Source organism: Vanacampus margaritifer, chromosome 6, assembly GCF_051991255.1.
Source record: "Vanacampus margaritifer isolate UIUO_Vmar chromosome 6, RoL_Vmar_1.0, whole genome shotgun sequence".
In the NCBI taxonomy this organism is placed as follows: domain Eukaryota; kingdom Metazoa; phylum Chordata; class Actinopteri; order Syngnathiformes; family Syngnathidae; genus Vanacampus; species Vanacampus margaritifer.
In genome coordinates this window covers 3,614,151-3,630,750 of record NC_135437.1, presented here as the reverse complement: position 1 = coordinate 3,630,750, position 16,600 = coordinate 3,614,151, and the positions used below count along the sequence as shown (strand labels likewise).

General features: G+C 37.9%; 1 protein-coding gene and 1 non-coding gene across 2 annotated transcripts; both read right to left on the bottom strand.

Moving 5' to 3' along the window:
• Nucleotides 1-124: 124 nt before the first annotated feature.
• Nucleotides 125-207, bottom strand: trnal-cag (transfer RNA leucine (anticodon CAG)). Its single transcript has one exon. It is a non-coding gene; the product is annotated as a tRNA-Leu (tRNA).
• Nucleotides 208-3,284: 3,077 nt separating this feature from the next.
• Nucleotides 3,285-9,717, bottom strand: tgm2l (transglutaminase 2, like). Its single transcript, XM_077568460.1, has 15 exons — nucleotides 9,527-9,717; nucleotides 9,255-9,425; nucleotides 8,683-8,913; nucleotides 8,450-8,568; nucleotides 7,955-8,083; nucleotides 7,334-7,511; nucleotides 7,020-7,161; nucleotides 6,821-6,924; nucleotides 6,103-6,245; nucleotides 5,919-6,018; nucleotides 5,593-5,738; nucleotides 4,448-4,577; nucleotides 4,211-4,371; nucleotides 3,862-3,998; nucleotides 3,285-3,788 (listed from the first exon to the last, which is right to left on the bottom strand). The coding sequence occupies exons 1-15, from the start codon at nucleotides 9,549-9,551 to the stop codon at nucleotides 3,623-3,625; spliced, it is 2,082 nt and encodes a 693-aa protein (XP_077424586.1). The 5' UTR covers nucleotides 9,552-9,717; the 3' UTR covers nucleotides 3,285-3,622.
• Nucleotides 9,718-16,600: the final 6,883 nt, after the last annotated feature.

Below are 16,600 nucleotides of genomic sequence, written 5' to 3'. Positions count from 1 at the left end.
TACACATTTGATCAATTATTGATAGCCGATCGTGAAGGGGTTTCATATGATTTGACCGAATGCAAAAGATGGGGTGCACATTACATTTTAATTGTTTTACAAATAAGCTTAGTGAAAAAGATTCTGTCAGAAGTGGGATTCGAACCCACGCCTCCAGGGGAGACTGCGACCTGAACGCAGCGCCTTAGACCGCTCGGCCATCCTGACATCTGAAGCTGGGAATGACATATTTTGTTATATACCTTTTACTCCTGTTTGTGGTATTCCGGTGTATTTGTATTAAAATGTACTTCTATAAGGCAACAGTTACATGATGCAGGCAAAAGCAATTTTGTCAAAAGCAGTTTTGTCAAAAGCGGATCTCTGTCTCCCTCTCCTGGAGATTAAACGGCTTTGCATCGATGCAATTTATGCCAGTATGCCACCCACACAGACAATAGCTACAGTACAGTGTGGATTGTCATTCAATAAAATTCTATTCAATTTGAACTCGGACGATGTGCTAGTAAGTAATTCTCACAAACGTGTCCCATGAATAAAATAGCATTCCCTCCATGTATAAAAGAATGCAATAAACATGCAGGAGCGTTTTTATTTATTTATTTATCTGAGCAAAGGGACTTGGCCCAAAGACTTACCCATGATAATGCAGTGGAGCCTTAAAAGGCTTGTTCAGATTGAAAAACGTTTTCTGTTTTTTTGTTTTTATGAATTACCATGTTTTAATTTTGATCACTATGTTAAAGGCTCAAACTAAATTATTCCTTAACAGTACATGCAATGCTTTAAGTAACATTTTAGTAACTGTTTTCAGCAACGCTGTAATTATTCTCGAGTCTAATAATATAAAATAAGGTAACTCTTATGATTAAGTTCAAACAATAAATCACTGTTAAAACTCTCCTAAATTAAATGACATGTAATAAATATAAGTGTCAAGTTGAAGGTGCGGAAAAAAAAAAGAAGCAGAATGATCTGCATGAATGGCATCTTTTAGCCATAAACCTCAAAACGATTGTTCATATATTCATTTCTAACGACAGGAGAATAAACAGTGCTTGAACAAGGTGTAAACCCTTCATATGCATCTTTAAATTGACCAATAAGCCTGTGTGAGTTTACAAAATGATGATCTTTAGCGGCTGGCCAGTGCAAAGGTGTCAAATGTTCCCTTCACTCAAGTGTCCAAAAGCACGTCTTAACTCTGTAATGAGACATTTGCCACATGGACGACACCAATGTCAACACTGGGGGCGAGGAAAATGTTTGCACTGCGAGACACTAGTGCTTCTGATTTGAGATTTGACCTTTTAGGGACACTGAAGTTTTTGCGTGTGATTAGCACTCCAGTAAACAAACAAACAAAATATTGCCTCTTTATTTACATTAACAGTATGCGAATGAAGGAAAAAAATTCAAAGCGCTTCAGACTTTTTTTTTTAAACTCGGCTTTTAACAATCACAGCATTGGAACATCAGACATCAATTCAGTTTCCATCTTTGCTTATTAACATTACCAATTATTTAAAAAAAAATAAACAACAATTCGACATAAAAGACAAAACCCCAAACTAAACAATAAAGTTAAGGAGAAATAACCTAAGGCACAAAAAAAATGAAAAAAAATTCAATTGAGGTCAACTAAAGATAATTCACTAAGGATTTTTAATGTAGAAGTACTTTTGAAATTGATAGAGGGTGTGTGTTTGTATGGGTGCATATATGTGCGTGCAGTGCATGCATGTGGACAAAAAATCCATTGTAAAATTCTTAATTGAAATAATGGCTATACAATAAATCATACATGATGAAACTGTTATTTGTCTGCAATGCTAATGCCAATCATCCACAAAAACGTGTTTGTGTATGAAGGATCAATTATGAAGAACACATTTACATAAATAAAAATGATTATGTAAAATGTACAGGAAATTTACATTTTAATAACATAAGTAGTGCTATTAGGATTTTTATATACATAGTGCATGTAGCATAAAAACGGTCTTACTTTACATTTAGCTTAATTCTGGTAAGAGCAAATGCCGTTTATTATTTGTCTGAATATGTCAATCTTTAGTTATTGCAACTCAACAATTCATTGTCACATCTCGGCAAACTAGATTGTTAGTTTTTGAGAAAATGCTTGTCCCACTAATTTTTGAAAACACTGCTACCTCTTTCTGACCTCACTCTGGCAGCAAACCCCACACTGTAAAAACGAGCTGTTAACTAAAATAAAAATAAAGATCATGTAGCAATTTTCACCTATATTTTAAGGTTTATTTCAATTCAGCTATCGTTGAGTACAAGCTACAACACTTATTTAGCCTAAGAGAAAAAAAAAGAGTTACAAACATCTACATATCCCCTGTGCGTTATTTTATTTTGAAATGGCTTGGTCAGAACCAACAAAAAGCCAAAAAATGGTCAAATAACGCCCAGGGGAAGAGTTCCTTCTATTTTTCACATTGAGCAGATGCCTTTTTTTTTTCTTCAGTTTTTTTTTTTACAGTGTGGTAAGACTTGAGCTGCTAGCAACAGTAATGCCAGAGCTGCACGCTCCTAGCACTTGTGAGCCGTCTGAAAGTACAAGAAAACATGGAGCTATAGTGTTTACATGATTAGCAGATGGCATCAATTCTATGTCTGCCCTGTAAGATTTGTCCGCCTTGCTGAGTTGAAGAACTGATTTCAGGAAGCGGGTTGATTAAAATTCTGAGAGTTACAAATTCCAACATTTTATGTGTACTATAAACGCATCAGAAATTGTAGCAGATGGAAGAGGAACATTAGTTTTGCCGTAGCAAAGTGGATGGGACGGGTCAAAGTCTTTATGAAACTGAGGGGGGACGTGTCTCTGTCCCCAACTGCACCCAAATGTCAAAGACTTCATTGTAGTAGTTGCTATGCGAGGAATGATGGGTTATTTGCTGCTTAACTCTAATTCTACGAACGCAGTAATCAAAATACAGTGTTTAGAATACTGTAGTGGGGCTGCTTTGAATATATTATTGTAAATAAAGTTCTTGACTTGACTTCCCCTTTAAAGGGGTTGGAGCTCGGCAGAGCAAAACTTGAAAATTCTCTCTGCTGCCATATAAGCGACGTATAATGGGGAATTGACTTTTAATAGCTTGTGCACAAATAGATTTCTGCTTCCATCTGAAAATATGTCTTTGAGCGAACTCTTCTTCAACATTTGAGGACAAGCGCTACAGAAATGGATGGATGGATGGATGGGTGGGTGGGTGGATGGATGGATGCATGGACAATAAACAATGTAATCAGTTCAAAAAACAATCTTTATTAAAGAATCCTGAGTAAATCTTCTATTTCACCTTTACACACTCATAATCATGGAATAGTGCACACATTTAAGGAATAAATCAACCAAGCATGCAAAAATACATTTGATTTGTGAAACATATATGATGCTACTGGAGTTACGAATTTTGATTATTGTTCCAGTGGTCATTTGTGTAAGTTCAATTGCGCAATGAAGTAAGAAATTAGATGCCTTTATATAAGGAATGTTAGGTACTAGCATGAAACCATTTTTGGTGATGCTTTTACTTGGGTTTTATATGCTAGCTGAAAATGCAATGATCACAATGTTTTACAGCTAATTCAGTGTAAAGCAAGCTGGGTTGCTAACAATCACTGTAGCAGCTCCCTTCACATCTTTGAGACGGTCTGAGTCAAAGTCCACAAGGAGTTTTCGCACGCCGGCCCGCGCAGGTGCAAAGGTGAGCTTGACATACACTTTCTGACCTGGACCAATCTCACCGCTGAAAGAGAAGAAGAAAAGGTTGATGTGTGAAATGAAGTTGTGTGATCGTAGCTTTTCAAGCCTGTACTCACTTTAGCTTGACCTCAGTGGGGGACACCAGGCCGGACCCCTCCACGGTGAAAACGCCCTGCTTGAGTGGCACCGGGAGAGGGTTGGTAAAGGAGATGGAGCCTGTTAATGTTTGATGTATAACCGCCGAACCAGGAACCTGCATAATGACAATTGAACAAAGCCATGTGACGTTTTTATGGATACATCCATCAATTTTTTTAAACCAGTGGTCCCAAACCACCGATCCACGGCCCAGACTTAGTACCAGGCCGCACTTACACCGGATAGGTGTACCATGTTACTTAATAGAGAGAAAGGGACAGGGTCAACCAAACCTGGAGAACCTGCATGCTCTTAGCCTTCACCCACCTCGACAAGGACCTCAGGCAAGCTGAGTGGGATTTTGGCGACAGCCATGTCGGGTTCGTTTTCTCCCTGTACCTCCAGGAGCGCCATCACCTTCACCACATGGTTTTCAGTGACACACTTGGCGTAGTCGTCGTAGCGCACGCGCAGCACCTCCTTGTGAACTGAACACAAACATTTGAAAAAATTAATTTCAAAAGACCCCCACCAAAGTCAAGTGTGTCATTTTAAACTACCAACCTTTGCGGGCCGGCACAGAGACATTCTTGGTTTGCCTCTCAAATTCTCCTCGGTTCAGACAGTTGTATGTTACTGCCGTAGCCAGCATGGTCAGACGACCGTTAACTTCGACTCCTCCTTCGTTTTTCAACTGCAAATGGAATCAGTTCATTTCAGTGTGTGATTATGATGCCATGGTTTCATAAGAAGCAACACGTGCCCCCAAACATATGCTATGTGCAAGTACTGTTAATTTCGTTAATGAAAACTAAACAAAAATATTTTCGTCAACACACATTTTTTACCGGACGAAAACTAGACTGGCCTAAAACCCTCATTAATAAACAATAACTGGGACTAAATCAGTCTGCATTTTCGTCGACTAATAAAGATGAGACAAAAATGTACTTCACTTAATAAAAACTGAACTAAAGTATATGAACAAAGATGAGACAAAAATTATATTATTTTGTAAAATCCGGTCTCTGCTAATCTGTCACTGTGACACTGTCATGTGACATGTGTTACGCAATAATGTTACTCCAAATGCTAACTAATGCTAGCTAACTTACTAGCTCGTAGCATGGAGTCATAGTAGCCACTGTAATTGTAATCAAAAAGATGAAAGAGAATTTTATGTGAAATAGTTTTAGATCTGAAATGTTCAACATTATCTGCTGACAAAAATATATATATACATGGGTAAAATGATTGTCCTGAATAAAACTAGACTAAAACGTTGACAGTTTTTGTTGACCATAACTAGATAAAGACAATATTTCTTGAACTAAAATAAAGACTAAAATGCTAGATTTATAGTTGGCTAAATACAAATGAGATGAGGATGACTAACCATAATAAGAACTAACAAGGGTGATTGAAACTGGACTAAAAGTGAGACAAAATTAAAAAAATGTCTGATAAAATTAACACTATGTGCAAGCACTGTAAGCCTTATCGCCTTTGGAAAAAAATGGCACTGATTTTATATCTAATCATAGTACCCAATGCAGCAACATGTATCCAGTTGAACCCCAATTCATGTCATTATTGACACCTGTATTTATTGTTACAGTATACCATTTCAAAGTGACTGGAGGCTTTTTGCACAGTGCTGCTAATGTTTCATTAGCACATTCATTTATCACTGCCTAAGCACCTCATACCTCGACAACGACGTCAAAGTCAGATCCGAATACGGGCTTGGTATGTTTGATGGACATCTGCAGTTTTCCGGGTTTTGCCCTTTCAGGAGATGAAGATCTGCCACGTCGTCCCGCTTTCTCATACACCTCTCTCTCTTTCTTGGAGCCTGACGAAAAGCATACATTAATTACCCTTTGATATTTATTTTCATTCCCCGTATCTTTTCTCTACAGTATGCAGTAGTTTGTGTTATTGACAGCGCTCGGGAAACAGACGGGAATTGCTGATGAAAATACTTAGGCTTAATTTGTCATTCATTCATTTGTCAGATGCTGTGTTCACTAACCTTCTGGATATTTGTAGTGTGAAGTGACATCTTCTCTGCTGTTGCCAAAAACACTTTTGGTGCTGATGTTAATGCCAATACTGTCCTGGGACACTCTGATCTGCAACGTTAAGCTTTAGCATTTGTTTTAAACAAAGCACATACAAGGCTTTCTGAGAGTGATAAGGATTGAATGTAAGCTTACCTTCTGACGTTGGCCATCTCTTCGGACAAGCCAGTGGACGATGTCAGCATTCACCTCAGCAAATATAAACGGAGCATCGTACTTGACACCCAGATTGCCCTCCTTAATGGCCTTAACAGGACAAGGACCACAACAGAATTCACCTGGAAAGAAAAAAAAATCTCTGTAGTTTTATAATCAGTTTTGCTGAAATATTTTAAGGATGTCTAGGAATGTGTTTGCTGATATACCAACAACAAGCTGACATTTTGCAGCTATAAGAGCTCAATTGTCGCTACAGTGGTGCCTTGAGATACAAATGACTACAAGCTGTCGTTAGATCAATTCTTTGTTTTGACGCGCGATATAAGCATGTACAGTGGCAGTGAACTCAACTCACTACACATTAAGCAGCACTTTGGTGAAAAAAGAGGCTTCAAGATGTTTTTTGGTAATCCCAGTTGAGGTTTACTGTCAAACTAGACATAAAACTAAAAATTACAATTTGTCTATTTAAAACAATACACATATCTTAGCTTAACCGTTCAGTTCACTAGCTTGACACTAATGCTAAATAGCATCACTGCATGCGGTGGAATAAACCTTCACGCAGCGAATGCTTCATTCATGCTAAATCTAACCTCTATACGTCTTTTGTGTTAGAGTGATTTTTTTTTCAAATGTCAATGTCAAAATCTCCTTATTCTAAAAATGTTGAAGAGATAAGAAAGATTTGTACCATCACTCAATTCTTGAGGAGTTGGGTCCAAAACCTGCCAGCCATCATTTCCCTGCGGCACGTCATGTCTGTTCATCCAGGACTCCACCCAACAGTGGAAGTTCCTAACATGGGAGGTTGAGAGAAATGCGCATGACGAATGATGTGACGATGGAGGAGGACTAGAACTTTTGAAATGAACTTGTGACCGCTTCCCTACCAGCTGCTGTCGGACCTTCCTCTTGAATCAAGACTCTCCATTTTTTCATCGAACAGGAAGTCCACAGAGAGGTTTCCATCAGTGTCATGAGCTGAAGCAAAGTTGGTAATGTGGCGTGTCGGGATTCCCAGGCAACGTAGAACTGTCAAGAACACACAACAAACTCAGGTTTTAAACATCCTAACGTTTCTACCAAAAGCCAAATATTCCTCTGAGTAGAGTATATTAAGGCACTAGTGGCACTAGTTCTTGTCTGTGACCAGCTGACAATTCTGTCAGAAAGCTGTATGCTTTCAGATCTTTCAAAGGCTCACCCGTGCAGGCCACAGCAGCATAGACCCAACACTGTCCATATTTGACCGGCCTGGCTCTGCCATTGCTCCACTTTTGGAGGATCGGAACGCTGCTGGTCCATTTGGAAGGAGAGACGCCGTCAGTGTACGGCTCCTGCCAGCGACCCACCAACACACCCCGGTCATCGTTGGAGTTTACCTGGACAAATGTATTGAATGGTTAGCGTGCTTTTTCAGCATACTTTTCATTTTCTTTTGTCATCTTTCTCTAACCATCTATTTACGTAGCACTTACCCTGCATGAATTTGTGGCCAGCAACATGCTTTTATTGGCTCTCTGCATATTTTAATAATAATAATAATAATATAGGTCAGATTTTTTAATTAAAACTATTTGTAAATATATATTTTAAAAAATCTTAAACAAATTCTTGTTTTTTTAATTACATTTTTCTTAAATACATTTGAATTTAACATTATATCATGCAATTATAATTGAGCTATCACACTTATTACTGAGCAGGTGATAGGACTACATTCCCCGGACTGGCTGCCAGCCAATTGCAGGGTCATAAAGTGCAATTTGTAAAGTGTGTTACAAATAAAATCTATTATTATAATTTGTGTTGTTGTTGTTGTCACCATGGCAGAGATGATCCTGCCAACGTAGACCGGGTCCCATCTTTGTTTCAGGTCCTTCTCTGAGTTTCTCAAGGCGTCATTGGAGTTGTCCAGGATTTCAAAACAGATGTCCAGCACATTGTCCTCGAACTGTGACAAAAACAGATGCAAATATGAGAGAGGAACAGAAGATGATGGATTGAGTTTTGTCATCAAACTGCAAATGGTTGACACTCTTATTTGTGTTCCCTGGTTACATTCTGACACACTCACTCGAGGAGCTTACTCTGTTCAACAAGCACAATTTATGAGGAGGCTGACGGCCACCTCGGTCACATGGCAATTCACATGCAGGTTTTACCACATACACACACACACACACACACACACACACACACACACACACACACACACACACACACACACGCACGCACGCACGCACACACACACACACACACGCACACACACGCACGCACGCACGCACACACACACACGCACACACACACACACACGTACTTGTCCAAAGTGCCAATGGCGGCTATGGATGTAGTCTGAGGTGCCCACATAAATGATACCATTCTCATTCATGATGTACTCCTGAAGGAGCTTCTCATCCGCGAGGTACACAGCATCATCTATGGCACACATTCAAAAAATCATCATGTGAAGATTAGCAAGAGCAAAATAAGAATTTTAGGCTCTGTAAACCACTATACTGTATGCTTTTTTCTTTCCTTTTTTTTTTTTACCTTTGCACCATGGATTGTACAGTAAGTGGAAGTCAACGTTCTCATTCTTCTCCAACACATGTCCACTGTGTGATGTCACCAACAAGTCCAGGCGGTAATGGCCAATGATGGCGTCCGCCGGGCTGTGGAGAGTCAGTAGCACTCCTTCGTGGGTTTCCTCCTGCGTAAACCACCAACCGTCTTTGCTGCGGCCATCCTTCTCAACCCTGATCACCACCTCATCCCGCTTGCCTGAAAAACAACACATGAGAAATCATGTCAATAATACATTCATTCAGCAGTGCCTCGTCAACAGTATCGCATCGGTCCAAAGTGGCTTGTCACTTCTGACACTTTTGTCATTGTAATAAAATAGAGTAGCTAAAAAGTAACACTATAAAACTGGTTTTGGATAGTGTATTTGGTTGAAAACTTGGATTTTCTATTGGAATGACTGATCATGAAGCCAAAGTGCCCACCAAGCTTCACTCTTTTTTCATTATTCACATTAGAACTGTCAGCCTATTTGCCTACAAAAGGCTGATCTGCTAACCAACCAGTCAGTTGAGTTCAGGATCGACCGTTTTACTCACCAAGGTGCAGGACCAAAGCCAGGTGATTTTCGCGGTGCACAGTCTCGGAGCACTGCACTGAGATGGCGAAGGGCTGACCCCTGCGCGCAATCAAGCGCTCCCAATCGATCTCCCTGGTATGGTGAGCCAAGTTGTTGTCACGGCATCTCAGATCCACATCCACAATTTGACCTGATAGATAGATAGATAGATAGATAGATAGATAGATAGATAGATAGATAGATAGATAGATAGATAGATAGATAGATAGATAGATAGATAGACAGACTCACCCCTGCGTGGCATTGTACGGTGCATTGTCCTATCAAAAGGTTGTGTCTTCAAGTATCTTCACCCACTTATCTCAGTGTGCATCACTTTCTTCTATTTATACAAGCCAAGGCCAACCATCCCACTCTATGACACTCACAACTGCACACTCCACCCTGCTCCCCCCTTTGTGACCTCTAACATCACTTCCCAAAAAAGACTCCTCTTCCGGTATCTGTATGTTCTCGTGTATTTGCAGTGTGAAAGTTTAAAATGCGTCTGGACACACACTGGGCCCTTTGTTGACGCACGCTTTTCAAGGGTAGACACTGCATATTTCTTTGCAAATATTGAGGCCACTGACATGTTTCCACTTTGACAGGTGGTTTCTAGTCATAGCTTCTTCACACATTCTTTACTGGAGTCAATGGTCACTCACTAGTGGCGCTATACTTCAACATTTTTTTTAATTGAAATGAAAGACATCCCATAATTATAAAAGGCACATTTTACTGTAGTACTGTAGACTTTGTCAATGCTCTTGACATTAATGTAAGGTTGTTCTCCAAGGTGTCTCAAAAAAGTTTTTTTTTTTTTTTTGGTAGTGCTGATACAAATATTAATTTTCTTTTACACTTTTATTTGCATCCATTCCAATATAGAGACTGTAAGAAATAAATCAGTATTGATGAATAAATGCAAATAGTATTATTACAACTTAACATTATTGTTATGTATTTATTTAGTTGCACTTAATTAACCTGTTTAGGCATAGCCCACCCTGACCAATTGTAAATTGTATTTTATTTAGTGCTGTCAAAGTTAAAGCGTAACTAATTAATTAATCACAAAAAATTATCACATTAATCATGTATCAATGCAGATTAATCACAATATTATTCATTTTTTTATCGCAGATGATCCTTGAGCTGACAGTGGATGGTTACATTAAAGGTAACACAGGTTGTGTTTGAGCAATAAACATAACCACATGCATTTAAGTAAAGCATTTGATAAATGATAAATAAATGACATTTAGAATATTTGTTCATGTCAAACTATTGGGCTCATTTTTTTCCATTTTAAATTATGCAAGTAATTAACTGATTAGAAAAAAAGGATTAGCATGTGCAGTGGATTTTTTTTTTCGTACTCATAACATTAAATGTCGTAAAAATTAACACATAACAAAAAGCCTTTTTAATCGTTATTAAATCGTGATTAATCAAACTTCTAAAAGATAATTAATCTGATAAACAAAATTAATCCTTTGACAGCTCTAATTTTATGGTATTCTCTTCTGCTTATCCTGTTTAGACTGTTTACTGACCATTTCCCTGTTGCAACATATCATTATTATATTATTATATATCATCATCATTATCATCATCATTATCATCATTATGATGTTATTGTTGAATACTACTATGCATGTAGGAAGTTTAATTGCTCAACTCATTTTTGTTATTTATGAAGCATTATTAAGTAATAAGTAGGGATGGGCGAGTATCGATAACAGGGATCGGAATCGGTACTTGTGATGGCGATCGATGCAGGTATCAGCCGCGGTCTTGTCAGGAACTAAAAAAAGGAAAAATTGCCAATAATTTCATGCAATTTTAAGGAAAATACCATATTGGAATATATAGTTTTTTATTTAAAATTATCTGTTGTTGTTTTTTGGGTTTATGTATCAAAAGTATTAGTTGTATCGGTACTAGGTATTGGTACCTGCTCAAGAGTTGAGTACTCATGCTGGTATCGGTCTGAAAAAAAGTGGTATTGAATTATTAGTACACATCAAATGTGTTAAATTTCCAGTGCTCAATCAAATATGCAGTAAGCAGTGTTGTTTTAACACTGTTCGGATAAAAAGTTACACTGTCAGAGTAAATTTCCTGGAGTGTTGGGGTGGATGTTGGGTGTAACCTGAACAGCACTACCTTGTGTGCTAAATGTTGCTCAGTGGTAGATTGGTCGTCTTGCCACCCTGAGGGCGTAGGTTTGAGCCCAGGCCAGTGTGACTATGTTGAAGTAAGATATTAAACCCCCAGTTTCTCCTGATGCCGTGTCATCAGTAGTCACAATGTAAAGCGCTTTTGAGGGCCTTGTAAGGAGGAAAAACGCTATATAAACGAAGCCATGTTTACCAGATTAAAGTGTAGTTTGAGTTATATTTTTAACACTGACACAAGTGTAGCACTTTCAACACTAGTCAGTGTTTCACAGTGTAGATTTTAAACACTACACAGTGTTTGTGAAACGCTGGTTACGTGTGGGAAAAAAATAGACACTTTGAAAAGTGTAAAATTTACACTCGTTGGTTCGGACACATATAAACACTTTTCTAGTGTTAGATTTAACACCCTCTGTATTAATCTAACACTGGTGATTTTGCTGTGTATAGATATTTACATCGAAAATTCTGTAGAGTAAATTTTACTCTAAACTGAGTCTATTTGGTCCCACTCTAGATAGAGTAAAATTTACACTTGGAAGAGAGTAAAATAAAAAAAGTTAGACAAGGGTTGAGGAATGGACTCACAACCTTCATCTTGGAAGAGTGCCACTCTACCACCTGACCTATGCCGCTCCCACTGTTTGCTTTTATCCAAGAGGAGACCAAAAACATCGTTTTCGGTCTTGGAGTTACAAAGTTTCCAGCTGACACGAGCGATATACAGTACTAACACACAGCAGGAGCTACGTGGCTCAGGAAATAAATTGGCTGCATCCCAACATGAAGTTGTGGGTTTGTTCCTCAACCCTTGAGTTTAAAAAAAATATATATATATATTTTACTCTCTTCCAAGTATAAATTTTACTCTATCTAGAGTGGGACCAAATAGACTCAGTTTAGAGTAAAATTTACTCTACAGAATTTTCTGTGTAGTAAGCATTCTAAATCATCAATGCTCATGGGCGCTTACTTTGACTTGTAATATCGATGTCTGTGATCACTGGGCTTGCCCCAACTCTTCTCGTAAGAGTTTCTCAATATTTATTCTGGAATGTGTCAAAACTACTGCATTGTGCTTTTACTTTAAATTTTCGGGTCATCATTTCATTGCTAAGACATCATGTTCAGACTCCTTTGTATTTTGCACTCATTTAGCATTGCTTTATGTAGCGGTGCATATGTAGTGCATACAGGAAAGATCACCAACATGATGCATCTGGTAGCCACCAAGGACCACCAGAGTAGCCCGTAGGTTCTGTTGTAAAAAAAATAGCTCAGTGAAATGCCCTAAATCTTTTTGTCCTGCTTTTCTAAAAATAAACATCAAACTTGTGTTTGGTGCTATACTTTTATTCAAACATGCTTGTATAAATCTTATAACGTCAATATTTTAAAACTATATTTTAGTACTGTATAGTTTAAATGATCATTGCTGATCATTACAACCAAATAATTTTAGCAAATTTGTCATTTGAGAAGTGCATATAAAAATGCAGAAGGATGACACATCACAAGTGATGAACTCAGGCAGCCGGTCCATAACTCAACTGGCTGTCAGTGTAGTGCAGATTTCGCACTTCTATGCTATATTAATGAGAGTTACTGACACAATGATTTGTGGCGTTTGTATCATCTGCAAGCCGGCGTTTGTATCATCTGCAAGCCATTAGTCACTCTTCCTCTGCAATCATGATCCGGCTCACTTTACAGTGAACCTTCACTATTTTGGGGTGGCGGGGGTTGTAATGTATAGCTCCCTAAAAATATTTATATAGTGAAACAGGATATTTCTTTCAATTTAATTATAACTGTTTTGATTTGTTATAACTATTTAGAATTGGACAAAATTGCTTTGATTTACTCAGTATAGTTTTGTATGACAATTCTCTGTCACTTTAAATTCCTACTAAGCAAATGTATTGAGACATCATAGTGACCAATGGGGGCGTAGTCATGTGACTTTGGGAGGTAACGTTTTGGAGGACAAGGGATATTGCCAGCAAGCGGGGGGAGGAACTTTACAGTTGAGAGATACAAGATGTGCGCGGGTGGTTGCCATTTTCTCCTGTCCGGCGATTTCGTGAATAAATGTAGAGAAAATGCCTGAATTCACTGATCTCATGTATGTTTATTAATCAACGGCATGAACACGCAAATGGTAAGAATCCGCCATTTACAACAATAGTAATTGTCTATATGCCAAACTATGTTCCCAAAACGTTTTTTTCAATCTGACAGATGAATGAATTGGGGTAGATGGCTATTTCCCAAACATTTTTTTATTTATTTTGCGTTGAGCATTTAATGAACCTTATGTTGATCTGTTAGCTGGTACCAGCTGACCAGCTGTTAAATTCCTTCTCTGACAATCGTGATGTGAACCTTTCTATACATCACCTTTAGCAGTTCACAATGCACCCAGCAGTTTCGCAGCGTGATGGACGCTAGCTACTTCTTTGCTAACATGCTACCTTTGCTTGGGCATTACAGAAAAAGGAAAAGTGGATAGGTGCAAATAGATGTGTGTTTTTTAATCAACACCGTTATGTTTTACAGAAAATTCACAAGCAGTTAATTTCATAAATGGTGACCGGCAAATTGGTGCTGCTGTCAAATCCATTTTTTTTTTTTATTTAGGCAGCTGGCTAAGGTAAAGACTCTCCTATCTCAGCAGCACTTAGAAACGGTAATCCATGCCTTACATAACCCCTATCCTTAGCTTTCTTCACTGGCTGCCCTTGCAATTTGGAGTCCATTTTAAGATTGTTTTATTTGTTTTTAAACCTCTAAATGGTCTTGCCCCACCTTACGTCGCTGAGCTCCTGTACCCCTACACATCTGCCCGGTGCCTCAGGTCAGCAAACCAGACAAAACTGAAGGTAGTGAGGACGAAGCAGAGGCTTAGGGGGGTCCTCCCTTTGGAACGACCTTCCGCTAAATATTAGGCAATCTCCCAGTCTGTCTTAAAACACATCTTTACTCTTTGTCTTTTAGCTCACCATGAGACTGAGCATTGTTTCATTGCTTTGTGGTGTCTCTGTTATTTATTTATTCACTTACCTACTTCTTGTTATTAATTTATTGATATAAATGTTATTTACTTGTATACTTACTATGTTTGTTTTGTTGTTCTTGTTTTAATTATCTTATTATATTAATTATGCATGACTGATTTCTGTTCCATGTACAGCACTTTGTATACAGCGATGCTTGTTTTAAAGTGCTTTATAAATAAAGTTGAATTGAGTTGAATTGCTAATTGGCAGCGGATTTACTGTAGTTCATTTCATGTGAATTTCATTCTGTGGTGCATTTCTGTAACAATCTAAATTCATGATTTACTGTAAATACTTCAGAATTAGTCTCACACTTGACGTGGCCCCGCTTGTTTGTGGAAGAGAACACTACAGCTAAGTGTTTTGCAACAATTGGAGGCGTGGTTTGAGAAAAGATTCAATGAAACCAATGACTTTCACTGTTGAATATTCACTTTTTGACCTTGTTTGGGAAGGTCAGCCCAGAAAAAGAAGAAAAACAACAACTAATATCTCCCACTCATATTTTTGTCTTTGGTTACGGACCAGAAATAGATTGTGCAATTCCTAGATTAAAAACCAAACACCTTTTTCAGCCTGTTACACCCGGCAACTCATAAGCTAGATCATACTGAATGAAAGTTGCATCCCACTTGTGCTGGAAATGTCAATAGAAACGCCTGTTTCACACACACACACACACACACACACACACACACACACACACACACACACACACACACACACACACACACAGACAGTAGGTACGGTTCACTGCACAATCTGTAACCCAAGAGCTATATGAAATATTTTGCATTTGAAAGCATTAAATTAATAATACCGTGTATTCATTGCTGTAGTCGTGGTTTGCAGTGGTGTACAAGTATACTGCACAGTAACAAGACTGGATTCCCTCATGTAACTGATTGAGGTAAGCAAAATATTTGACACTTTGCTCTCAGTGTGATGCAGTACCATAGTCCACACCCAATACCATACACATGCATCCCTCACTGTTTATTATCTTTTTTTGTTTTGTTTATGGGTTTTGTATTGAACATATAAACATGAAGAAAACACAAAACACATCACAGTCATCATGAAGATGTAATAGTAAAATTAAACTGAATTCTTTCTATTATTGACTTAAAGTGTCCACAAGTTATTTAATAAAACAAGTGATTGTTATTATGTACTGTATATTGTATTTTTATACGTGAACATTTTGCATGTGTCTGTGAAACTGATGTCCGCCCTGCCATCTTGTCATAACTGAATTATTCTCATGTTTCATTCACATTGGGACAAGCATTGCTGCTTTTGTCTTGAATGGAAAACATAGGACATTGCAGATGGAACTACTTTAATCTCAAAGGATACCACATGCTCTGAACTGTGTGACCTTGCTTGAACTGATCCAGTATTATCTAACAAACCATGGGCAACGTATAGCAATGAGAACTGAGTGCATAAGATTCCGTTTTTAACGCCTCCCTCAAGATACTTCACCATATGAACAGCAATGTTTCTGTCACCAGAATAAAAAAAAACCTGACCTACCTGTTATACTGCTAACGTTCGATTTATTTGGAACTATAAATTTAAGTTAGGGCTGGGCAATGAATCAAATTCATTTGTCATTTTAAAAATCGAATCTTTGATAATGATCAAAATCGTGAAATCAATGTACATATTAATAAATACACTTATGTCCTCGTCTGTATTAGTGAAACCTGTTATTCTTTGTTTCTGTTACATTTCCTAACGTTATTATGAGTTGTAATGAGTGGCAGAATGCTGGATGGGTGTTTTACAAAATATGTTTACAATAGTTACTACGCACAAATTATGAATAGCTATTATTAGTTTTTGCACAAGCTATGATTAAATTCACGTTAAAACTGATTTAAAATCAGAATACATTATTGTTGTCTGAACATTTTGCCAAGGATTTATTTTGGAATAAATGTATGTTGGGTTTATTACTTCAATTAAAATAATAATATCCAGAATAATTAATTTTTATTGTATTTTTTTGCCATATCACCCAGCCCTAATTAAGTCATACATTTTTCTCGAGGCAAGCTCAGGGTTTTGGTTAC

Coding starts and splice junctions, on each gene's coding strand:
- tgm2l (XM_077568460.1), bottom strand. CDS start 9,551: ATGCACCGTACAATGCCACGCAGGG. Junction 9,426..9,526: donor CCGTACAATGCCACGCAGGG/GTGAGTCTGTCT, acceptor TCTATCTATCAG/GTCAAATTGTGGATGTGGAT. Junction 3,789..3,861: donor CCCACTGAGGTCAAGCTAAA/GTGAGTACAGGC, acceptor CTTCTCTTTCAG/CGGTGAGATTGGTCCAGGTC.